At 49.0% G+C, this 25,812-nt stretch overlaps 1 protein-coding gene across 3 annotated transcripts in view; it reads right to left on the bottom strand.

Annotated features, from left to right (window-relative positions):
- ASH1L (ASH1 like histone lysine methyltransferase) overlaps positions 1-25,812 on the bottom strand; it is a 66,609-nt gene that overhangs the window by 13,332 nt on the left and 27,465 nt on the right. For all 3 annotated transcript variants that reach the window (XM_058159902.1, XM_058159901.1, XM_058159900.1), the window contains exons 4-15: positions 19,688-19,789; positions 18,255-18,963; positions 17,332-17,559; positions 11,705-11,799; positions 7,672-7,745; positions 6,289-6,334; positions 5,386-5,494; positions 3,958-4,164; positions 3,190-3,336; positions 2,252-2,360; positions 770-931; positions 431-525 (exon numbers count right to left, since the gene is read on the bottom strand). In XM_058159902.1, coding sequence (XP_058015885.1) covers positions 431-525; positions 770-931; positions 2,252-2,360; positions 3,190-3,336; positions 3,958-4,164; positions 5,386-5,494; positions 6,289-6,334; positions 7,672-7,745; positions 11,705-11,799; positions 17,332-17,559; positions 18,255-18,963; positions 19,688-19,789 — 2,083 coding nt within the window. The remainder of the gene's footprint in view (positions 1-430; positions 526-769; positions 932-2,251; positions 2,361-3,189; positions 3,337-3,957; positions 4,165-5,385; positions 5,495-6,288; positions 6,335-7,671; positions 7,746-11,704; positions 11,800-17,331; positions 17,560-18,254; positions 18,964-19,687; positions 19,790-25,812) is intronic.

A 25,812-nucleotide genomic window follows, 5' to 3' on the forward strand; every position in this document is an offset into this window, starting at 1 on the left:
CACCAACCATCAAACCAACAATAAACCAACCAAACAAGCAAAAACCATCAACCAACCAACCAAGCAACAAACAACCATCAAGCAAGCAAGCAAGCAAAAACCATCAACCAACCAACCAACCAAGCAAGCAACAATCACCAACCAGCCCATCATCAACCAACAAATCACCTCCCAATCACCCACCCACCCACTACTCAACGACCCATCAACCAACCATGTTTCCCACTCCTGGCTAGCCAAGCAGCGGTAAACCAGGGGTTCTCCATTCCGAAGCACCATGCTGGGGCCTACTTAGTTCCTTAACCCGTACAGTTGTTGCAAGACCCACCAACTAAGTGGCGGCCCAGCCCCAAGGAAAGATCGCTCCACCCTTGTGTTGAGGCTGGCGAGAGCCCAGGCCGAGAACCAGCAGCCCTTCCCTTCTCCTCACCTTTCCCTGTTGGACATGGGCTTCATCTGCAGTTGGGGAGTCAGCCGAGTTGGGGGGGTGGAGTTATCGCTGGGCTCTTCGGGAATGTGGCCCTTCTGGAAAACAAGAGTGGTATTTCCTTGAGGAAGGGAAGGAGGGGGATCTCAGAGAGCTACACTGGGGAAAGGGGGTTCCAAACTCTATTGGTTTGCCAAAGAGGTTGTAGAAAAAATGCTTTTAAAAGTAAAAAAAGAAAAAGAAAAGTTGGCCGTGCCCACCCGGTCATATTACCCCCCCCCCCAAGTTATGCCCACAGAACCGGTAGTAACTAATTTTACATTTCACCCGGTACAAACTCACCCGTTTTTTCAACTTGTGCTTGGACTTCCTCTTCTCTTTGGACCGACTCGGCCGCCTCTGTGCCGTGACCATCTGGTTGGCTTTGCTGAGCAGGCCGTTCATCCGCTGGCTCTTGCCGCCAATGATCCCTCGGCATTTCTCAAAGCCGCACTTGCAGAGTTGCTACAGGATTGAAAAACGGGGGTGAGGGGGGGGGGCGTGTTTAAGTGGGGAGGGGGGTCGCTTGGGAAGCCAGGGCGCCTGCAGTGATAAGCAAGAAACAAACTGCACCCCTTAAGGGGGTGGGGTGTCCTTGACTTGCAGCACTTCGTTCAGCAACCGATCGAAGTTACAAAGGACCACTGCAGCATCCCCTGGGGGGGGGGGCAAAGTTACGACGCTTGGCCACCGACTCGTATTTATGACGGCCGCAATGGGATTCCCCCTTTGGTGACCTTCTGACAAGCAAAGGCAACAGGGAAGCTAGATTCCCTTAACGGCCGCGTGGCTAAATTAAGAACGGCGGGGATGCACTCAAACTGCGGGAAGGTCATCAAACGTCTTGTCTCGCTTGGCCCCAGAAATGTTGGGCTGCGAGTCAAAGACCACCGCTGGAAGTTTTTAAGAAGAGGTTGGATAACTATTTGTCTGAAGCGGTGTGGGGTTTCCTGCCTGAGCAGCGGGTTGGACTAGAACAGGGATCACCAACCTTTCGGACCTCAGGGACCACTAAATTCATAATTTTAAATCCTGAGGACCACTAATATGAAGTTTTTAAAAAGATAAATAGTATTTAGTGCAATATAAAAATGCAAATAATTTTTCTGCGGACCACTAAAATTTTCTCGCGGACCGGAAGACCTCCAAGGTCCCTTTCAACTCTGTTATTCTATTTTATTTATTTATTTATTTATTTATTTATTAATCGTATTTATATACCGCCCTATCTCCCGAAGGACTCGGGGCGGTTCACAGGCAAATAAAAACACATAGATACAGAGTAAAATAACAATTAAAAAACTTATTCTAAAAGGCCGAATGTTTAAAAACAATATAAAAAAATAAAACCCATTTAAAACCAATAAATTCTATTCTATTCTATTCTATTCTATTCTATTCTATTCTATTCTATTCTATTCTATTCTATTCTATTCTATTCTTCTCTTCTCTATTATTCTCTCCTCTCCTCTCCTCTCCTCTCCTCTATATTTTCTATTCCATTCTGTATATATTCTATTCTATCAAGGTTCTATCAAGAGATTCTATTATTTTATTCTATTCCTATTCCTATTCTATTCTCCTGTATTTTATTAACAAGTAACTCAAGGCAGCGAACAGATCTAATAATCCTTCCTCTTCCTATTTTTCCACACAACAACAAGCCTGCGAGGTGGGTTGGGTGGGGAGAGGGAAGGGACTGGCTCAAAGTCACCCAGCTGGCAGAAGATGATCCAAGAACAGAGACCCCTCCCCCTCCCCCCCCCCCAAGCCCTCTGCCCTCACCTGCTTCTCCACGTTGAAGGAGTGGAAATTGTAGTCGTAAGTCAGCTCGGTGCCGGCCGGCATGTCCTTCAATGCGTAGAGTCCGATCCGGTAAACGCCGTTGACCGACCTGGAGGCAAAGAGAGGAAAATGAAAAAGATTGTTAAAACAACAACAACCACCACCACCACTCAAACACAACCGCTAGGTTTTAATGCATTTCTCTGCGCGATGGTACAGGTTGACTTACGACCGAAATGGAGCCCCAAAAATTTCAACCGCTAAGCGAGACGGTTGTTAAGGGAGCTTTGCCCCACTTTAAGACCTTCCTTGCCGCAGTTAGGTGAATTACTCATCATCATCTTCTTTTAATGACCCCATAATCCCTTGAGGGTGGAGTCTGGGCAACCGAACGGAGCTAGCAGAGTGTTTTACTGGCCGGATGCCCTTCCCTGTCGCCAATGCAGAGTTTTGTTCAGCAGATAATATTCTCATCGAGCCCAGAGAGAGAAATAACCTGCCTCTACCTAGGATCGAACTCACAGCCTCCTGATTGTGAGGCGAGAGGCTCCACCTCTAGGCCACCGCATCACTCCTAGTTGTTAAGTGAATTACTGCAGTTATTAAATTAGTGACCCTGTTGTTAAGTGACTCTGGGTTTCCCCATTTGTTGTCGGAAGGACGCCAAAGGGGATCGCGTGACCCTGCGACCGTCGTAAATGTGAGTCGGTCGCCAAGCATCTGACTTTTGATCGTGTGACCCTGGGGATGCTGCAACGGCCGGAAGTGTGAAAAACGGTCCTAAGTTACTTTTTTCCAGCGACGTTCTAACTTTGGTCACTAAATGAACTGTTGTAAGTCGAGGACTACCTGGATTTAAGCTTCTGGGGCACGCCAAGGCGGGAGGCGGTTTGCGACGGCAGCCGGTGGGAGGGAGGGAGGGAAGGGGGGGCGCTTACCATTTCTGCATCTCGCAGTTGGGGTTGCAGCTGTGGTTGATGAAACGGGCCTCGTTCCCCATGCGGTAGCTGTCAATCACCATCCCACTGTCCAAGTTGAGGCAGTAGTGGTCACTGTGGTTGTGGTATTGCTCAATCATCCGGTTCCTGAAAAGCCAAACGAACGTGAGGGAGGGGGCTGGACTAGAAGACCTCCGAGGTCCCTTCCGATTCTGTTATCCTGTCTTCTGAACAAGTGGGGGGTGTCAGACTAGAAGACCTCTAAGGTCCCTTCCAAATCTGTTATTCTATATTCTGGGGTGGCATCTAGGAGACCTCCAAGGGCCCTGCGTTCTGAGCAGGGGGTTGGACTAGAAGACCTCCAAGGTCCCTTCCCAAGTCTGTTATTCTATATTCTGAGCAGGGGTCAGACTAGCAGACCTCCACGGTCTCTTCTGACTCTGCTATTCTGTATTGTGAACAGGGGGTCGGATTAGAAGACCCTCCGGTCTCCCTTCCGATTCTATTATTCTGTGTTCTGAGCAAGGGGAGTCAGACTAGCAGACCTCTGAGGTCCCTTCCGATTCTATTATTCTGTGTTCTGAGCAAGGGGGGGGAGAGTCAGACTAGAAGACCTCTGAGGTCCCTTCCACGTCTGTTCTTCTGAGTTCCGAGCAGGGGGGTTGGGCTAGCAGACCTCCGAGGTCCCTCCCGACTCCGTCATTCTATTACAGCAGGGGTAAAACCTTCCTTTTCTTCTTCTTCTTCCTCCTCCACCGGGGCCTTTACCTGAATTCCTGCTCGCTGACGACCTCGCCCAGGTACTCAATGATGAACTGCCCGGCTTTTAGGGACTCCTTGGTCCGGATGCCCCAGCCTTTCTCCTCCGCCCGGAAGCGTTCGAGACACTGCACCCACTCGTGCCTCTGGATCCGCTGGTTGCAACACTGCTCCCCGCACGGACACGTGTTGGGCGAACACTCGGCGAAGATCATCCTGAGGGGTCGGGGTGGGGGGGGGAGAGAGAGAGGAGAGCCAAGGCAGGTGTGGTGAGAAGGCAGAGGGAGCTATCCCAGGCCTGAAGGTGTTTTTTTTTTTTTTTAAAAAAAGGGGTGTGGACTTCAGCTCCCAGAATTCCCCTGCTAGGGTGAGAGGGGACAAGAAGGGAAGCAGTGTGGGGGATTAAGGTCCACCCGTCTTAAGCTCTGGAAGCCGTCGAGATAGAGAATAAATAAAGATTTTTTTTAGTTGGAAAAGGGGTTTCCGACCTCGGCTACTTTAAGATGTGTGGACTTCAACTCCCACAATTCTTCCTTTCCTTTCCTCCTTTCCTTCCCTTCCCTCCCCTCCCCTCCCTCTTTTCCAAACAAATTTCCCTTCCTTCCTTTCCTTTCTCCTTTCTCTTCCCTTCCTTCTTTCTTTCCTTTCTCCCTCTTTTTCCCCCCTTTTCTCTTTTTCTCTTTCCCTTCCTTCCCCTTCCCCTTCCCTCCTTCCTTCCCCTCCTCTCCTCTTCTCTCCAACCTTAACCCTTCCCTTCTCAATTACAACGAGTCCTCGACTTATGGCCACAATTGAGCCCAACATTTCTATTGCTAAGCGAAACAGCGATTAAGTGATTTTGCTCCATTTTGTGACCTTTCTTGTCACCGTCGTTAAAGCGAATCCTTGCCGCTGTTAAGTCGTTAAGCCGAAATCCGGCTTCTCTGCTGACTTTTTTAATCTGTCGGGAGGTCCCAAACGGTGATCACGTGACCCTGGGGACACTGCGACCGTCATAACGGTGACGCGGTGTGGCTCAGGCTGTAAGAAGCCTGTTATTAAAACACAGCTGCCTGCAATTACTGCAGGTTCGAGTCCCACCAGGCCCAAGGTCGACTCAGCCTTCCATCCTTTATAAGGTAGGTAAAATGAGGACCCAGATTGTTGGGGGGGCAATAAGTTGACTTTGTAAATATACAAATAGAATGAGACTATTGCCTTACACACACTGTAAGCCGCCCTGAGTCTTCGGAGAAGGGCGGGATATAAATGTAAATAAATAAAAAAAAAAACAAAAAAAAAAAAACCAGCTGCCGAGCCTCTGAACGTGGATCCATGGGACCGTGGGAGGGTGGAAAAACAGTCCTAAGTCCGTCCGTCCCCAGGCCGCGGTAGTATTTGGTCGCTTAATGAACCGTCGTAAGTCGAGGACTACCTACACCCGAATGCGCCGCGTACCTGTTCAAACAGTCATCCAGGCAACCGCTTTTCCGGCTGTCGTCGGGCTGCTTGCAGTTGCAGGTGGTGGCTTCGTAACCAGACAGAGGTTTGACGTCCACATAAACATCTGTAGAGGGTATGTGTGTGTTTGGGGGGGGGGGGGAATAAGGCACAGGATGAGGCATAGAGATCCTAAATCCGGCTGTGGAGGGGGAGGGGGGGGGTATAGGGCAGTGATGGTGAACCTTTTTTTTTTTTGCGCCTGTAACTCAAAGCCCCCCCATGCCCCGCCCCTGAGCATGAATGCGCGACACCCCCCCGCCCCCGTGCATGACACCGCCCCCACCCCCCATTTTGGGCCTAGTAGGCCTCACTGAAGCTTCCTGACTTCTGGTGGGCCCGGGAGGCCCGTTTTTCGCACCCCCTCCCGAAGCTTTCTTGGAGCCTCCGGAGGCTTTCTTGGAGCCTGGGGAGAGCGAAAACAGCCTCTCCCGTCCCACCCCCGGAGGCCAAAAATGCCTTCCCAGAGCCTCCGTGTGAGCCCTGTACTTACCCCGTCATTCAAAACGGGCTGCGTGGAGACTCCTGGGAGGGGAGTGGCGGTGTGGGCGGGGCCAGCCGAAAATCAGCCGGGCGGCACAGGCACACGGGCATGAGATGAGCTAGGGCAGGGGGTCTGCAAACTTGGCTCTTTTTTAAGACTTGTTCGACCAGTTTTGCTGGCTGAGGAACTCTGGGAGTTGGAAGTCCACAAGTCTTAAAAGAGCCACGTTTGCAGAGCCCCGAGCTAGGGCAAGAGCTCCACATGCCGTAGGTTCACCATCGCAGGTACACGGGATTTGAGGGGGAGGCTGTCTGGGGGACTCTTCCCCCCCACCCCCACCCTCCCGGGAAGCCGTTACAAACACCAGACGGACTTACTTGATCGGATCTTTTTATAAAGTGGGACATCTGGCTTTTTATACAGCTGAAAGGAAAGGGAGAAAAAAGGGCTGTTTCTGGCGCTGCACCATGGAACAGAATCGCGGGGTTGGGAGGGACCTCGGAGGTCTTCTAGTCCAACCCCCACCCCCAGCTCAGCATGCAGAAGAACAGAGTGGGAAGGGACTTTTGGAGAGAAAGAGTTTTTTCCCCCTCCTTTCCTGTATGGGGGGGGGAGCTGCCTTGCAAGTCCCTTCTTCCTTTGGCTTTTAAGGCGGAAGAAATAAAATGGAGAAAATGGGGGGGAGAAGAAGAAGAAGAAAAAAAAAACTTCCCCCCCCCCTCGGGCCCAGATCCAAGAAAAATAAGGCCTGAAATTTTTTCAGGGCTGTTGGCAGAACATCTAAATTCTCCAGAGGGGTGTCTCACAATCACTCACGCGCGCGCGCGCACACACACACACACACACACACACATACACACACACCACATCCTTGCTGAAGAGCCGCTGTCAGAATAAAAGTCCCCAGCAGGATTAGGAGGCGACATGTTTTGCCAGCAGCACAACTGCTGTTGCTGGGGCACGGCAGGGAGGGAGGGAGGGAGGAGGCAGGCATGGTTAGAGGTGATGGAAAATATTTTTGTGCAGGTAGGTAAGTAGGAAGGAATGAAGGAAGGGGGAAGGAGGGAAGGAGGGAGGGAGGAAGGAAGGAAGGAGGAAAGGGAGGAACAGGAAAGAAGGAAGAGAGAAAGGAAGGAGGAAAGGGGAAGGAAGGAAGGAAAGGAAGGGGAAAGGAGGGAACAAGGATGGAAGGAAGGAAAGGGAAAGGAGAAGGAACAGAGAAGAAGGAAGGAAGGAAGGGGAAAGGAGGAAGGGAAGGAAGGAAGGAGGAAAGGGAGGAACAGGAAGGAAGGGAGGGAGGGAGGAGGAAAGGGAGGAAAAGGAAGGAAGGGAGAAAGGAAGGAGGAAAGGGGAAGGAAGGAAGGAAGGAAGGAAGGAAGGAAGGAAGGAAGGAACGAAGGAAGGGGAAAGGAGGGAGCGAGGATGGAAGGAAGAAAAGGGAAAGGAGGAAGGGAAGGAAGGGAGAAAGGAAGGGAGGGAAGAAGGAAGAAGGAAGGAAGGGAGAAAGGGAGAAAGGAAGGAAGCAAGGGAGGAAAAGGAAAGGAAGGAAGGAAGGAAGGAAGGAAGGAAGGAAGGATGGAAGGAAGGAAGGAAGATCCTCAACATCTTCCCTTCCTTCTTTCTTTTTTAACTGTTGCCATTAACCAAAGATGGCTGGCTGAGTTCAGGGCTGCTGCGGCAGAAAGCAGGTGACTCTGGAAACAAGAGGATGCTGAACTTGAACCTGGGTCGTTTGAACCAGACGCCGGTCTTACCCTTACCTGGTTATGCTTCCACTGCCAGAGAATGTCGTAAGGCAACTGAAAGTCGATTCGCTTTTGCCGAAGGTATTTTCCTGCGAGAAGGGAATGAAGAAACGCATCCAGTCAGAACAGAGCTGGAAGGGACCCCTTGGAGGTCTTCTAGACCAGCCCCCCCGCTCAAGCAGGAGACCCTCGGCCATTGGAGAGAAGAGACTGTCTTTTCTTAACAACCTCCAATGATGGAGCACCCACAGTGTCTGGTGGCAAGCTGTTCCACTGGTTCATTCCCCTCAGTTTCCTCCTTAATTCCAGGTTGCTTCTCTCGATTCGTTTCCATCCATTGTTTCTTGTCCCGCCTTCTGGAGTTTTTGAGCCAGGTTTCGCCCAATCTGTACTTGTATGTTTGGTTTTTCCTGCCTAGGTGTAAAACCTTGCTTTTCTCCACATCCATCATCATCATTATTATTATTATTATTATTATTATTATTATTATTATTATTATTATTATTATTATTATTATTATTATTATTATTATTATTATTATTATTATTATATTTACACAAAATTGACAGTATACACAGCAAACGAGATACCTATGCTGGATTTCGTATCGCAGATCACTAGGCGAACACTTCCCAGCGTTTAGGTCTGCGTGATGTATCGGCGGATTATGCGAGCAGATCCCAGTAAGGTGGCCGCCTGCAGCTGACCAATGGTGATCTTGTCAGCGCCAATTGCTTTTAAGTGCTTGCCTAGGTCTTTAGGCACAGCTCCCAGTGTGCCCAGTATCACTGGAACCACCTGCATTGGTTTATGCCAGAGTCCCTGCAATTCGATTCTCAAATCTTGATATCTGGTGACTTTTTCAAGTTGTTTCTCGTCGATTCTGCTGTCACCAGGTATAGCAATGTCGACTATCCACACATCATCATCATTATTATTATTTAATTTATTCATTAAACATGAAACAGTCAACTGAACATTAAAAAATGCATGACAAATACCATTGACTGGTGCTAATTATTGTTATTATTATCTCTTTTATTCATTAAACATGAAATATGAATATTTCACATATTCACAAATATATTTATAAATATATATTCATAAATATAAATATGAACGTATGGAAATAATAATAATAATAATGATAATAATAATAAGTTATCTCATTTGCTGTGTATACTGTCATTTTGTGTAAATAAAATAATAATAATACACGGCTGTGGATGAAACATGTAAGGGTGATGCCCATTGTCATCGGGGCACTTGGTACCATGTCCAAGAATTTTATAAGGTACATCAACAAATTGCAGCTTCCTGCAATAACACAGGCGGAACTTTTAGCCACAGAACCGAATTCGGACAGGCTCTTGTCCACTTCAGACTTCCCAGAATTCCCCTGGCAGGGGCTGAGGATTCTGAGATTGGAAGGCTAGACATCTGGAGGGCATCAGAGCCCCAGAAAAGTTCCCGGAGTCGGGACATCTTTGCAAGAGAGGCGAAACGGAGAGGAGAAGGAGCCGCTGACATGTTGGGCTCTTTTAACATTTGTTCGGATTTTCCAGAGCCTCGAGTTGCGCTCGGGCGAGTTCCAGGAAGCGGCCGAATCCGCTGGGAATCTGTTTTCACTTCTATGACCTCACTGGAGGAAACAAAAGCCTCTTTCAAGAGCCTGGCAGCTGGCCCGGAGAATGGGGAACGCTCCCTCTCGCCCTCAAAATAAAAGGAGCCACCCGGCTGAGCTGGCCGAGGCCGAGAAATAATCCTGTGATTCGGAGAGGGGCTCTTAAGCCAGGGCGGGGAATCTCATGAAAGCAACCTGATCTTTCCAGGAGGGTCCCAGGAAACGGCAGGCTGGGATCGGAGAAGGGAAGAAGGGAATCCATCTATAAGTCCCTCTTCTCAATTCAAAGTGCTCCCCCCCCCAAGTGGCAACTGGACTTAATGGCATTTCTTTGAAGACGTTTCGCTCCTCATCCGAGAAGCTTCCTCAGCTCTGTTCAGATGGAGGGGAAGGGAAGGATTGATGTTCCTTAAAGACAGCTGGTCATTTGCATCCTTTCTAGAGGGTCCTTGAGGCCACTTGGAGGTTCGTCTCTGTCCTCAGGAACACTTGAGCCTTCTCCGCACGCATTTGCACTACTCAAGGTGACCCTGTGGACACAGATAAACCTCCAAGTGGCCTCAAGGACCCTCTAGAAAGGATGCAAAGGACCAGCTGTCTGCAAGAAGCGTCAATCCTTCCGTTCCCCACCATCCAAGTCAGAGCTGAAGAAGCTTCTCAAAATGAGAAGCAAAATGTCTTCAAAAGAATAACCAGAAAGTCCAGTTGCCTCTTGAAAAAAAAAAGAAAAAAAATAACCTCCACAGACACTCAGCACTGGGTCAAAAGATGGGGTGTTTTCCTCTCTTGTGAATTTGGGGTGGGTGGGTGGGAAGAGCGAAGGAGGCTGGGTGGGACTGCACGAGGCCGATTCTCGGCTGGGGGAAGAGGCAGCTCGGACTGGCGGCCAGTGCCAGGCCTCCTCGCTGGCCCAGTTCCAGGTTATTGTTACTGCTGGCAGGCTGCCTCTGTCTTGTAGCTACAAACATGGTGGAGGGTGTTTGCCATAATTGGGGAAGACGACAAGCTGTGCGTGTAAATGTCTCCTCCCACTGCAGTCCTCCCGTTGTGGGGGAAAGTCTCACACCCACTCCGGGAATTGCAAACCTGGCTTCCTCGCACCGATTCAGGATTGCAAACCCTTTAAGGGAAAGAAAAAAGAAAAAAAAAACACACACGCACAAACACACGCGATGGAATGGAACGGAGTACGGAATCGGCTATATGCTTTCAAAGGGGAAACCAGGAAGAAGGGATCTTTAAAAACAACAACAACACCACCACCACAAATCCCATCTTGCTGAACTCAAAATCTTGCATATTTTATTGCTTGGGAAGAACGGAATTTTTTTTTTTATTTATTTATTTATTTTTTAATTCATTTTGATCTTTTTTATTATCCTGCTTTTATTATTTTTAGGAATAACTCAAGGGCGGGGAATATACCTAAAACTCCCTTCCTCCTCCTGTTTTCCCCACCAGAACCTTGTGAGGTGGCTTGAGGAGGGGGGACTGGCCCCAAAAGTCACCCAGCCGGCTTTCATGCCTGAGGTGGGACTAGAACTCCCAGCCTCCTGGTGATTGGCCCAAAGTCACCCAGCCGGCTTTCATGCCTAAGGCGGGACTAGAACTCCCAGCCTCCTGGTGATTGGCCCAAAGTCACCCAGCCGGCTTTAATGCCTAAGGCGGGACTAGAACTCCCAGCCTCCTTGTGATTGGCCCAAAGTCACCCAGCCGGCTTTCATGCCTGAGGCGGGACTAGAACTCCCAGCCTCCTGGTGATTGGCCCAAAGTCACCCAGCCGGCTTTCATGCCTGAGGTGGGACCAGAACTCCCAGCCTCCTGGTGATTGGCCCAAAGTCACCCAGCCGGCTTTCATGCCTGAGGTGGGACCAGAACTCCCAGCCTCCTGGTGATTGGCCCAAAGTCACCCAGCCGGCTTTCATGCCTAAGGCGGGACTAGAACTCCCAGCCTCCTGGTGATTGGCCCAAAGTCACCCAGCCGGCTTTCATACCTAAGGCGGGACTAGAACTCCCAGCCTCCTGGTGATTGGCCCAAAGTCACCCAGCCGGCTTTCATGCCTAAGGCGGGACTAGAACTCCCAGCCTCCTGGTGATTGGCCCAAAAGTACCCAGTTGGTTTTCAAGCCTGCAGTTGAACTAGAATGCCCAACCTCCTGGTTTCTAGCCTGGTGCCTTAATACTACATCAAACTGAGTCTAATTCTAGTAAAGGAGGGTTTGGTGCCCTGGGGGCCTCTTGTCTTGAGGAACAGCAATCGTTGGCTAAATCCTGAACCCACAAGGTACCTCCTCCACGACACCCGGTTTCCCCCCCCACCCCCACCTCCAAAGAAAGCTGCACACGTCCCGTGGTTCCTCCAGAGTTGAGTCAGAGGAGGCGGCCTTCCCTCAAAAGCAACAAGAGACGGTGGTATTCACTCACCTACGTGAATAGGCGCAGGGAACAAGCCGTATTCGTGCTCTCCAGGCGTGTATTCTAGTTTTTCTTTCTTTAACTGGATCAGGCGGCTTTTGGGGCTAAGGAAGAGAGAGAGAGAGAGAGAGAAAGTGAGAGAGGATGAGAGACCACGAAGGATGATGTCCAATGCCACCATGTCTGTCCAATGTCTGTCCAATGATATCTGAGACTCTAGAAAGAGTGCAGAGAAGAGCAACAAAGAGGATTAGGGGACCGGAGGCTAAAGCAAACCAAGAACAGTTGCAGGAACTGGGTATGTCTAGTCTGATGAAAAGAAGGACCAGGGGAGACACGATAGCAGTCTTCCAATATCTCAGAGGCTGCTACAAAGAAGAGGGAGTCAAGCTATTCTCCAAAGCACCTGAAGGCAGGACAAGAGGCAACGGGTGGAAACTAAACAAGGAGAGAAGCAACTTAGAACTGACAGTTAGAACAATTCATCAGTGGAACAACTTGACTCCAGAAGTTGTGAATGCTCCAACGCTGGAAGTTTTTAAGAAGAGGTTGGATAACCATTTGTCTGAAGCGGTGGAGGGTTCCTTGCCTAAGCAGCGGGTTTTTTTTGGAAGGGCGGACAATTGCACTCCTTGTTTTTCCTACGAAGCAGTAAGGAATCAAAAGGAATGCGGTGGCTCAGTGGCTAAGACGCTGAGCTTGTCGATCGAAAGGTCGAAAGGTCGGCAGTTCGGCGGTTCGAATCCCTGGTGCTGTATAACGGGGCGAGCTCCCATTCCTTGTCCCAGCTTCTGCCAACCTAGCAGTTTGAAAGCCCGTGAAAAATGCAAATAGAGAAACAGGGACCACCTTTGGTGGGAAGGGAACAGCATTCCATGTATCTTTGGCATTGAGTCATGCCGGCCACATGACCATGGAGACATCTTCGGACAGTGCTGGCTCCGGTTTTGTTCCGGGTGCAATTTTAAGGCACTGGTTGTTCCTTTTTAAAGCCCTTCATGGCTTGGAACCAGGTGATCTTGAGGGACCGTCTCTTGCCCGTCGCATCTACCCGACCCACCAGAGTGGGAGGCAGGTAATGTTGCGAGTTCCCCCATCCCCGAGGGAGAGACACCTGGTGGGACCCAGAAGAAGGGCCTTCTCCGTGGTGGCTCCCTCTCTCTGGAACATCATTCCCCCCAGAGATTAGAACAGCCGCCATTCTAATACTCTTCCGGAAGGCGCTGAAGACCTGGTTCTGCCAGCGGGACTGGGGAATGCGGAGAGGAGCCCATTAAATGGCTCGTGTGATGTGCTGTTGCCGGGCAGAGGGTGGGTGGGAGGTTATTTTATTATATATAGCAGCAGCACTTAGATTTATATATTGCTTCATAGTGTTTTTACAGCCCTCTCTAAGCGGTTTACAGAGTCAGCCTCTTGCGTTCCAACCATCTGGGTCCTCGTTTTACTGACCTCGGAAGGCTGAGTCAACCTTGAACCTGGTGAGATTTGAACTGCCAAACTGCAGCTCGCAGTCAGCTGAAGTAGCCCGCAGTGCTGCACTCTAACCACTGCGCCACCTTGGCTCTTTATGATTCTAGATACGATTCTCCCTTTTATTAGTTTTTTTTTATATGATGTTTTTATATTTCTTGTAAGCCATCTTGAGTCGCCATCTGCAAATAGGCAGCAATATAAATCAAATCAAATCAATAATATCCTACAGCAGAGTCCACACGGCACATAACCGGGTCAATTAGAAAGATCATATTGCATCTAACGGCATTAAAACAACATCGGCAACCTTAATTGTCCAAGAGCCACAAAGTTCCTAACCGGAAGCCCCCCATTCAATTCTGGAGCCGACTGGAAATCCAGTTCCCCCCCACCATAGAGACTCCTCCTAGAGTGGCGTCCTTTTTCCTCTGCCGACCGGAAGTCCGATTCTCCCACCATAGAGACTCCTCCTAGCGCAGTGTCCTTTTTCCTCTACCTGCCCTAACCGAAAGTCCTATCAATTGTGGAACCGACTAGCGACAGGGAGCTGCAGCGGAGGGATGAAAGAGCCACAGGTGGCTCCAGAGCCGCGAGTTGCTGACCCCTGTTTTAAGGGTATCAAGTCTGCAGGCTTAATCCACTGCTCCCCCTAGTCTCCCCAGCCCAACTTCCAAGGGCCCATTCGCAATGAACGGTGCAATGAATTGTACTGTCACTAGAGGGCACGCTCCCCCAGCAACCATTATCTCCATGCACACCCCTCCATGTGTGTTAACTCGCACCAGCAGCTACTGCTGGTAGGACCGAGAAATGCATGGCACTTAATGGGGGTCATAGCTTACAACCTTTCACTCTTAGTCCCACTGGATTTCCGTTCGGTGGCACAGTGGTTAGAGTGCAGTACTGCAGGCGACTTCTTGCTGATCACCGGCTGCCAGCAGTTTGGCAGTTCAAATTTCACCAGGCTCAAGGTTGACTCAGCCTTCCGTCCTTCCGAGGTGGGTAAAATGAGGACCCAGATTGCTGGGGGCAAGAGGCTGACTCTGTAAACTGCTTAGAGACGGCTGTAAAGCGGTATGCAAGTCTAAGTAAAGGTAAAGGTTCCCCTCGCGCATACGTGCTAGTCGTTGCCGACTCTAGGGGGCGGTGCTCATCTCCGTTTCAAGCCGAAGAGCCAGCGCTGTCCGAAGACATCTCCGTGGTCATGTGGCCGGCATGACTCAACGCCAAAGGCGCACGGAATGCTCTTCCCTTCCCACCAAAGGTGGTCCCTATTTTTTCTACTTGCATTTTTTACATGCTTTCGAAACTGCTAGGTTGGCAGAAGCTGGGACAAGGAACGGGAGCTCACCCCGTTATGCGGCAGCACTAGGGATTCGAACCGCTGAGCTGCCGACCTTTCGACTGACAAGCTCAACGTCCTAGCCCCTGAGCCACCGCGTCCCTTTTATAAGTCTAAATGCTAAGTGCTATTAGGATGGAGAGAGTTTGGCCCAAAGTCAGCAGGTTGCCTATAAGACTAAGACAGGACTAGAATTTACAGCCTTCCAGTTTCTACCAACGAAAGAGAGTATATTTGTAGCTAATCTGTGCTCCCTGAGCTTGGTGGTTTTCTTGCAGACGTTTCATGACCCAACTAGGTAACCTCCTCAGTGCTAGAAGGGAGTGGGGTTACATTATATATAAACAGAGCAAACCCTTTTCCCCTCAGAGCACTGATGAGGTTACCTAGCTGAAAACAACCCACAGTCATCCTCCTCTCCTCTCCTCTCTGAAAACCCTTCTCCCTCCTAGGAGTGATGATATTACCTACTTGGGTCATGAAACGTTTGCAAGAAAACCACCAAGCTCAGGAGACCACTAGGCAAATTCCTCCTCCTCTCCACAATCCTAGTTAACATCATCAGTGCTAGAAAGGGATGGGGTTACATTATATATAAACAGAGCAAACCCCACCTCCTCCTAGGACTGATGATATTACCTACTTGGGTCATGAAACGCCTGCAAGAAAATCACCAAGCTCAGAGAACATCAGGGACCCCAAAGCTCTCCTCCTCCTCTTCCTCCTCCTCCATCATCACATTAAAAAAGGGCAAACACAAACCCACTCACATCTAGCACTGATGATGTGGCCTAGCAGGGTCATGAAAAGTCTGCAAGAAAACCACCCAGCTCAGAGAGCACCAAGGACCCCACAGTCCTCTTCCTTCTTCTTCTCCGTCTCTTCCTCCCCTCCCCCTCTTTTCCCTCCCCTGTCCCCTTCTCCCTCACTCCATAATCCCCATTCCCTTCTACAACTGATGACGTTCCCTAGTTGGGTCACGAAACGTCTGCAAGAAAACCATCAAGCTCAGAGAGCAGCGAGGACCCCACATTCCTCTTCTTACTCCTCCTCAACATCTCCGCAATCCCCATTTTCTTGTAGCACTGATGATGTTCCCTAGTTGGGTCACGAAACGTCTCCAACCCAGCTCAGAGATCACCATGGGCCCCACATTCCTCCTCCTCCTCCTCCTCATCTCCACAATCCCCATTTTCTTCTAGCACTGATGATGTTCCCTAGTTGGGTCACGAAACGTCTGCAAGAAAACCACCAAGCTCAGAGAGCAGCGAGGACCCCACATAGTCCCTGTTTCCAGCCTTGTTGTCTTAACCATTATGTCGTGTGATACGATGTGATTTATGCATTGTTGGTCTATTATCACATTTCATTGCTTCGCCATGTTTTCGTCCTTTTAAAAAGTCTGCTGGTCTTTGACCGAATAAGTATTATTGATGGGCTGCTGCACCAAACTGGCTCTGTTTCTCATAGCAAACGTGCTTTTAATGGGTTATGCCAAATGCCATCTTTTTTAACAGAAGCGACCTTGAAGTCTACCGGTGGTCAAAACCCACACACAACTGCTGGGTTTCATACATACATACACATCCCACCAAAAAAAACCCTCCAAGCCTGCGCGATAAAGCCACCCAATCCCAGAGAAAAATGCCACACAGAGGTTTTGTGTGTTGTTTCACAGGGAAGGAGAAAAAAATATATTCTGCTTTTAACTAGGTTAACTTTGCGGTATGGGGAGCCCCCGACCTCTGTGGAAAACCACATGGCTGCCAAGGAGAGAAACCACATGATAAACGTCTTCCTTGCTCCGGGGAAATTTATATACGTATATATGCGGAGGAAACATTCCTGAAAATAAATGGCTTTCTGGGGCGCTTTTGGGATCTATCCCTGAAAGCTGAGAGGGGCGGAGGGGAGGGCCCGATAAAAATCAAATAGGAAACGTGGATGAGTCATACGTCTTGTGAGTGCGGTATTCTTTAACTTGGACGGGACTCAAGAATTTTGTGTGTGGGCTCCAGAGGAGACGGCAAGTTGAGTCCAAAACCACACCGAGCGTGTCTACACTTGAGGTTCCCCCTGGGCTAAGAGGTTTTGGAAAGAGGGAAAGAGAGAGGGAGGGAGGGAGGAAAAGAGAAAGAAGAAAAAAGAAGAATGCAAGACAGGGAAAGAGAACGAGAGAGAAGGAAGGCAAAAAGGAAAGAAAAGGAAAGAGGAAGGGAGGGAGGGAGGGAAGAAAAGAGAAAAGTGAAAGAAAGAAAAGAGGAAGGAAGGGGAAAGAGATAGAAGGAGAAAGAAGGCAACAAGAAAGAGGGAGATAAAGAGAAAGGAAGGAAAGAAGGAATGAAGGAAAGGAGAAAGAAAAAGGTGAGAGAGGGAAAGAGAAAGAAGAAGGAAGGAGGAAAAGATAGAGAAGGAAAGAAGGAAGAAAGAAAAGGAAAGATGGATGGAAAAGAGGAAAGAAAAGGAAAGAGAGAGGAGGAAGGAAAGAGAAAGGAGAAAGAGGGCAAGAAAAAAAGAGGAAGGAAGGGGAAAGAGATAGAAAGAGAAAGAGGGCAACAAGAAAGAGGGAGATAAAGAAAGAGAAAGGAAGGAAGGAAGGAAGGGAGGGGAAATGAGAAAGAGAGAAGAAAGAAAGGAAAGAGAAAGAAGAAGGAAGAAAGGAAGGAGGGAAAAAATAGAGAAGGAAAGAAGGATGGAAGAAAAGATAGAGAAGGAAGAAAGGGAAAGAAAGAAGAAGAAAGAAAGAAAGAAAGGAAGGAGGAAAAATAGAGAAGGAAAAAAGTGAGGTTGGGAGGGGACCTCGGCCCCTCCGACTTACTCGCTGGTCTTGTAGACATCCGAATAGAGGCCGGCCTTCTGGTACTTCTTCTTCGGAGGGCGGGCTGCTTTCTTCTCGCGCTGGACCAGGGGGGCCGGCGGCCGTTCGGCTTTCTCCGGGGGCTTCCCAGCAGCCTCCGAGGGGGGAGGAGGGGGAGGGAGGGGAGGTGGGGGAGGAGGGGGAGGGGGAGGAGGAGGAGGAAGAGGGTCCGGGGCGGCTTCTGAAAAGCTGGAAGGAGAAATTTGGGGAGGAGGGGGTAAGTCAGTGGTGGGCTGGAGATGAGCCTCTGGGAATCTGGGGCCCACCCATTTTGGGGTGTGTGTTGTGTGTGTGTTTATACACAATCCACCCTATCGAAAAAACCTGCCCACCCCGGGAAAGGAAGCCCAATCAGCAGGAGTCAAGCTGTTGCACAGGTAGTCCTCGACTTACGACGGTTCACTCGGTGCCCAAAGTTACGCCGCCACTGGGGGGGGGGGAAAGCAACTTGTGACCTCTTTTTTCGCCCTTACGACCGTCGTAGCATTCCCGCAGATCGGGTGATCGAAATTCGGACGCTTGTCCACCGACTCGTATTTACGATGATCCGGTGGGGATAAAGTGTGGCGACCTTCTTATACAGCCAAACCGATGGGGGGGGTGGGGGAGCCAGATTTGCTGAACCACCGTCCGGCCGACTTAAGGAACTGCGGCGGTTCCCTTAACGGCGACGGCAAAGGAAGGCCGTAAAACGAGACCAAATCCCCTCAGCAAACGATCCACTTTGCAGCAGAGATGTTTGGGCCATTAAAGTCGAGGACTACCTGTATTTCCCCTTGGGAAGGGACCCCTGCGTTGTCTTGGCCACTGGATACGACGCTGGGGGTCACAATCATGAGGACTACAGCCTTTCCCCCCCCCACCCCCAAATCCGAAGGGCTCACCTTTTATGGCTTTCTTGCTCCTCGCTGGGGAGCGGTTTCTGCTTCTTCCTCGTTAGCTCTTCTTCCAGCCACCGTTTCCTCTTCGACCCTTTCTCATTCACGCCCTGGACCACTGACTCGATGGCGTCGGTCACTGTGTCGGGGCCACGGTGGAGGAGACAGCCGGGCTCCCTGCTGCTGCTGCTGCTGAGCTCGGGGCCGAGGAATCGGCTGACCTGGAGCCCGTGGGAGGAGACCACCGGCGCCGAGGGATACTTCCTGGGCCTCCCCGGCCGGCGTTTCACGAAATTGTTGCCGGTCCGTGATTGTCTTTGGAGCTTCTTGGCTTTGAGGATCTTGTTGACGTGGTCCAAGTTCTTTTTGGTGGCCAAGATCTTGTCGTAACTGCACATCCGGCGGGTCTGGCTTTGCATGGCTTCCACCATGCTCCTCTTGAAGTGGTGGTGCGGGGAGAGGAGGGAGAGGCCGTTGCTGCCGCCGCTGCCGCCGCCAGCGGGATTCCCGGGGAGCAAGAGATCGCAAGATTTATCCCGGCCGGGGCTGCGGCTGGGACTGTCCGAGGGCAGGGTGGGGACGCTGGTCAAGACGGACTCCAGGGTCTTGTCCAAGGCCCCCTGGCTCTCGTGGTGAGCCATGCGCTGCAGGAGGTGGTCGGCGGAATCTTCCATAGAGGAGCTGATTCTGGAACCACGCGAGGGGATCCCAACGACTGGAAAGAGAAAGGAAGGTTGGTAAAGGAAGGTTTCGTTCAGGCAACGGCTTTAACTGGGAACGAGTGGGGGAGAGAAACCTTTGCCGGCTTGTACCCAACACCAGAATAGAAGCGATTAGCTAAATGACTGGCGGGGGGGGGGGGCATAAAATTGGGTTGGTCACATGACCAACCTGTTTCACAACCGTCATGAGTTGCAACTGTGAGGGATAGGCTCCACTAGAGTCGTAAGTCGAGGACTACCTGTATCTCTAACTCAGTGTTTCTCAAGCTTGGTGGCTTTAAGATGGGCAGATTTCAACTCTCAGACGGCTGGGGAATTCTGGGAGTGGAAGTCCACCCATCTTAAAGCTGACTGGGGAATTCTGGGAGTGGAAGTCCACCCATCTTAAAGCACCCTGGCTGAGGAATTCTGGGAGTGGAAGTCCACCCCTCTTAAAGCACCCTGGCTGAGGAATTCTGGGAGTGGAAGTCCACCCCTCTTAAAGCAGGCTGACTGGGGAATTCTGGGAGTGGAAGTCCACCCATCTTAAAGCAGGCTGACTGGGGAATTCTGGGAGTGGAAGTCCACCTATCTTAAAGCAGACTGGCTGAGGAATTCTGGGAGTTGAAGTCTACATACTCTAATATTGAGGCTGAACAACACCGGTTTAGAGTTCAAAGTCCATGACACCTGAAGGTCTCCCTACACCTACCTTAGAATAAAAGTAACCCGACCCACCTGTGGAGGATGTGCTCTCGGAGGAAGACCGCTTCCTGGAAGGACTGCAGCTGGTGCTCTCCACTGATCTCTGCGAGACTTTCTCCTGGCCTGGAGGGGTGCCTGGAGAAGGAAATCAAGACGGGTCAAAAAAAAAAAAAAGAAAGGGGGGGGGGGGAGAGAGAGAATGATTGTTGGAGTCACAGATTCCAAACAACCTTCACCCTCTGCAGTTTCAGCAGAGGCCAATGGGAGACAACATCGGAGGCAGAAAGACTCGGATTCTGATTGTCGCCTGCCAAAGCTTGTGGTGGTTTAAAACACCCCCCCCCTCAAAAATAGGAATTTTGAGGGCAAAATTCAGCTTGGAGGGGACAATTGTCCTTGGTGGGCTCCTCTTGACCGAGCAGATGGGTCAAGAGCGAAGCACGACCTGAGAGGTGGGAAAGCTTAATCCTAGAGTTGAAGAAGCTTCTTGGACGAGAAGCGAAACGTCTTCAAAGAAAAACCAATTGCCTCGTGGAAAAAAAAAAAAGGACTTGCAAAAAGACCCACTGCACGCCAAAACAACTAGACACAAGGACAGTTCTCTCCCCCCTCCCCCCCCCCGAATGCCATCACTCTGCTTAACAACCAATTGCCACAACACCGTCAAGTAATTTACTAAGACTGTATGACTATTCTTCTTCTCTTCCTTCCTGGTTTCTTTCTCTTCCCACTTATGACTATAATCCTCTTGCTTGTATCTTTCAATTTATATTGTTTTTATTTCTTTCCTAGGACGGTTTGATAGCTTATTAGTAACCTTGACTATCACTAAGTGTTGTATCTTTTTGAGTCTCCATGAATGTATTTTATTCTCCTTAGGTACACTGAGAGCGTATGCACCAAGACAAATCTCTTGTGTGTCCAATCACACTTGGCCAATAAGGAACTGAACTGAATTCAATTCAATTCGTCTATTCTATTCTATTCTATTCTATTCTATTCTATTCTATTCTATTCTATTCTATTCTATTCTATTCTATTCTTCTATTCTAATTCTATTCTAATAATTCTAATTCTAATCTATTATTCTATTATTCTATTCTATTATTCTATTCTACTCTTTCTATTCTATTCTATTATTCTATTCTAATTCTATTCTATTAATTCTAATTCTAATCTATTCTACTATTCCATTCCATTCCATTCCATTATTTCTATTCTATTTCTATTTCTAATTCTATTCTATTCTAATAATTCTAATTCTACTCTATTCTATTATTCTATTCTATTCTATTCTATTCTATTCTATTCTATTCTATTCTATTCTATTCTATTCTATTCTATTCTATTCTATTCTAGTTTAATTCTAATTCTAATTCTAATTCTATTACCAGGATGGCTAAGAATCTCGGTAGACTTCACCCTAAAACAACAAACCTCACAACTGCCACACAACACAGATCTCTCTTCAAGGCCGCTCTTCAAAGCTTCGAGTTTGGGGACCCCTGGCCTAATCGCTCCTTCAAGGGAGCTGAGGGTGCCCTTATGTCCTTCTCAAATGCTCCGACCCTTGGCCCCGAGCGAGCGGCTAAATGGACGGCTACGGGCATGAGGGCCAGATGGCTGGAAAGCCTCCCTCGGGGACGTTTGGGGAAGATTAAAAGACCAGGTGCCTCGGCTGGCCTTTGAAAGAGCTCGTGTGTGTGTGTGTACGTGTACGTGTGTGTACGTGTGTGTGAGAAAAGCTTGGCAACAGGCCAAAGGACGCTGCACACAGATGTCACCTCTACAGGCAGGTAAAAGCTGCAGTAACCACACTCACTCTTTTCCCCCCCTCCCTCCCCAGCCTGCTGTTAGCAAGTCAACCGTGTGACTAATTTAATGACTGCAGGGAATCCGCTCGCTTAGCAACGTGGGGTCGTTAAGTGGAGGATGACCTGTGTACACGTACACACACACACACACACACACACACACACACAGCCCAGGGTTGCGCGGCCCAGGAATTAAGACAAATACAGCAATGGAGAGAGATAAGAAGAAGGAGAGAGATGGAAAGGGAGAAGGAGGGAGAGAGAAGGAAGAAAGGGAAGAGGAGATGAGGAAAGGTAGGGGAAATTAGAGTAGGAGAGAAGGTTAGATAGGGAGGAAGTAGGGAGAAAGGAAGGGGAAGTAGAGAAAGAGGAGGAGAGGAGAGAAGAAAGGAGGGAGGATGAAAGGAGGGAGGGAAAGGAGCGAGAAGGAGAAGAAAGGATTGCTGTGAAAAGATGAAATGGAAGAAATGGCAACCCCGAACGTATTTGAACGTATTAGGATAAAAATTGAGAGAAAAGAATGAAAGAGAATGAACGCGAATAAAAATGGAGAACTTAGAACTTGAGGGCGAAAGAAGATGTGACTTAATGAAAATGAGCAAGAAAATATTAGGAAATGAATAAAAATTATAAAAAAAAGAACTTATTGGCAAAAATTGTTAACTAGGAATTAAGACATCTGAACCTTCGTTTCGGTTGTTTGCCACCATGGCTTTTCAACACCTGGAGAGGCAGCCCCAGCAATAGAAGAGGTAGCCCCTGTTCCTGCTTGGAGACCTGCCCCACTCCGCTGTAGGTGGGGCAGGATGGGTGGGTGCAGGGGGTGGGGGGGTGGGGCTAGAATCTATTTTTAATAATTGTGTTTCTGCAACGAAGGGGGTGGGTGGGTGGGTGAGGTTTAGGGACAGCTGCAGCCCCCTTCTTCCCCCCTCTCAGGCACGTCTGTGTCATACCTGCCCTGTTATCTGAGATGAGTCAGACAGGGCTGGGAAAAAAAATAAAAAATAAAAGACTGCCTGGACGAACAAACGGGGCGGAAGAGGAAAGATGGGGGAATAAAGGCCTGTCTTGACGTGAAGGGAGTTATTTTGGCTAGGAAATATAAGATCAGGCCAGGCTCTGGACGGACAAACGAAAACATGGCTGCAAGCAGAACATGAAGCAAGTGCTCCTTCCTTCCTTTCTTCCTTCTAATCCTTCCGCCCTCCCTTCTAACCTTCTTTCCTTCTCTCCATCTGTCTCTCCCTCCCCTCCCCTCCAATGAATCTTTCCTTCCTTCTTCCACATTCCTCTCCCTTTCTCCTTCTCTTTTTCTCCTCTCACTTTTTCTTCCTTCCCCTCTAATCCTTCCGCCCTCCTTCTAACCTTCTTTCCTTCTCTCACTTTCCTTCCTTCCATCCGTCCTTCCCTCCCTCCCCTCTAATCAATCCTTCCTTCCTTCTTCTTCCACATTTCTCTCCCTTATTCCTTCTCTTTCTCCTCTCACTTTTTTTTCCTTCCTTCCTTCCCCTCTAATCCTTCTGCCTTCCCTTCTAACCTTCTTTCCTTCTCTCCTTCTTTCCCTCACCTTCCTTCCATCCCTCCCTCCCTCCCCTCTAATCTATCCTTCCTTTCTTCTCGTCCACATTTCTCTCCCTTACTCCTTCTCTTTCTCCTCTCTTTTCCTTCCTTCCTTCCTTCCCTCTAATCCTTCTGCCTTCCTTCTAACCTTCTTTCCTTCTCCTTCTTTCCCTCACCTTCCTTCCATCCCTCCCTCCCCTCTAATCTATCCTTCCTTTCTTCTCGTCCACATTTGTCTCCCTTACTCCTTCTCTTTCTCCTCTCTTTTCCTTCCTTCCTTCCTTCCCCTCTAATCCTTCTGCCTTCCCTTCTAACCTTCTTTCCTTCTCTCCTTCTTTCCCTCACCTTCCTTCCATCCATCCCTCCCTCCCCTCTAATCAATCCTTCCTTCCTTCTCGTCCACATTTCTCTCCCTTTCTCCTTCTCTTTTTCTTCCTTCCTTCCTTTCTCTTTCTCTTTCTTTCCTGATGTGAATGTGCAGCTTTGCAGACATTTTAGAGTTGTTATGACTTTGTCACTGGGGAAATGAGGAGGCCTGGAAGAATGCAGGAGGGTTTTTGCTTTGTTTTGTTGCGGTAAAGTCCAGTCACCATCCAACAGTTCCCCAGATGAGCCAGAGTGACACAGGCTTAGCAATCGAATAGGCCATTTCTTGCATTCTTGACTTGAGCACCCTAAACTGAGGTACTAGGTGGTGAGGAATTATAGACGTTGAACCAGGCTGCAGTTCAGTGAAGGTGCTGGCCTAGAAACCAGGAGACCAGGAAACCATGAATTCTAGTCCTGCCTTGGCGTGAAAGCTGACTGGGCGACTTTGGGCCAATCACCAGGAGACTGGGAGTTCCAGTGCTACCTTGGCATGAAAGCCGGCTGGGTGACTTTGGGCCAATCACCAGGAGACTGGGAGTTCTAGTCTCACCTTAGACATTAAAGTCACCCGGCCAGTTTTCGGCCAATCACCAGGAGACGGTGAGTTCTAGTCCTGCCTTAGGCACGAAAACCATCTGGGTGACTTTGACCAATCACTTGGAGACAGTAAGTTCTAGTCCCGCCTTAGGCATGAAAGCACGCCAGTCCTTCTCACGCTCAGCCCCAACCCACCTCACAGGGTTGTTGTGGCGGAGAAGACAGGAGAAGGAAGGAGCATTTAGATTACGTCTCCTGCCCTCGAGCGACTTCTCGAGTAGTAAAGGCGGGATAAATATCTCATAGAGAGAAAATAACGAGTTGGCGCTCCAGAGGGGAGTCTTTTTAAACCTTCCCTGCCCAACTGGCATGGGAAGGGAAGGAATAAAAACTGCAGGGCAAAAGAACAGATGGTTCCAATTGCTGGGGGTGGGGGGCAGAGGGGAAGGAGAAAGAAGGCAAGAGAGGACAGCTTTACCGAAAGGCGATCCGTTTTCCTCTGACTCACCCCTTAAATGCGCCAGCGGAGAGGTGGTGATTCAGAGATGGCACTCGGCGGGGCCCCGGAGCAGGCCAAAACGAAAGCACACACGTCTCTGTTTTCTTTCTAATTAGTGCTGTTTTTCATCAAATCCGCTTCACTCACCCTAATGGAATTCCGCAGGAAATTCCCAGGGCTCTAACTAAACCAAGGCAACCTGTTTTCTCTATTCCACAACCCCCCAACCTTCCTTTTTTTTTTCCTTTCTTTCCCCATTTAACCCAATGGGGATATTCACGCTCTGCCACACCAGAGCAGGGGTGCGCAAGTCTGTGTTTGTGAGAGAAAGAGAGAGAGAGAGAGAGAGAGCGTGGGAGGTATTTAATTTATTTGCACAGCCGTCCTTCGTGCACGAGCCGGGATCCAGCCACAAGCAGGAATGAACCAAGGCTGCAAGCAAGCAATGCTGGCTGGGTTTCCGTTTTTTTTTTTTTTTTAAAAAGGCGTCATCTTAACTGGAGCGAGGCTGGTCAATTCCACAGAGGTGGCTGTCTCCAGGCTGTTCCACCAAGGACAAAAAAAAAAAAAGAAAGGAAAGGAAAGAGCCAGCCCTTGGCACGTAGAGATTTATGACAGCACATCGAGGCATCGTTGGGAAAAGTTATATGCCACATTGATAAATCTGGCCAGCCTTTTTTCTAATGGAAAATGTGAGCAAAAAGGGGTCAGAAAGAGATCTGTGGGACTGATGGTTAGACCCACTGAGGTATGGCTCTAGCGGCCAAATGGCCTGTATTTTAATAATACTAACAACAACAATAACAACTTAATAATGTAATGTAATGTACTACATCGGTACATCTTAAGAAGGTACTTGGTTGATACCTAGGACGCTGGCAGCAACCCGTATCAACCATCAGCGCCAGTCAATCATATTTGTGATGCATTTTAAAATGTTCAGTTGACTGAGTTTCATGTTTAAGGAATAAAGATAATAATAATAATAATAATAATAATAATAATAATAATAATAATAATAATAAGAATAAGAAGAAGAAGAAGAAGAAGAAGAAGAAGTAGTAGTAGTAGTAGTAGTCAGAGTTGAAGAAAAAGAACTGGAAAAAAAAATCACGAAATATCGCGACTTGGGCATCGAAACTACACGGCTATGGATGAAACCCGTAACAGTGATACCCATTGTCATCGGGGCACTTGGTACCATGTCCAAGAATTTTATAAGATACATCAACAAATTGCAGCTTCCTGCAATAACACCAGCGGAACTGCAAAAAAAACCAACAACAACACTGCGCTACTCGGAACATCATATATTTTAAGAAGATACTTGGTTGATACCTAGGACATTGGCAGCCACCAGTATCAACCATCAGCGCCAG

The sequence above is a fragment of the Ahaetulla prasina genome, chromosome 17, assembly GCF_028640845.1.
Source record: "Ahaetulla prasina isolate Xishuangbanna chromosome 17, ASM2864084v1, whole genome shotgun sequence".
NCBI lineage: Eukaryota > Metazoa > Chordata > Lepidosauria > Squamata > Colubridae > Ahaetulla > Ahaetulla prasina.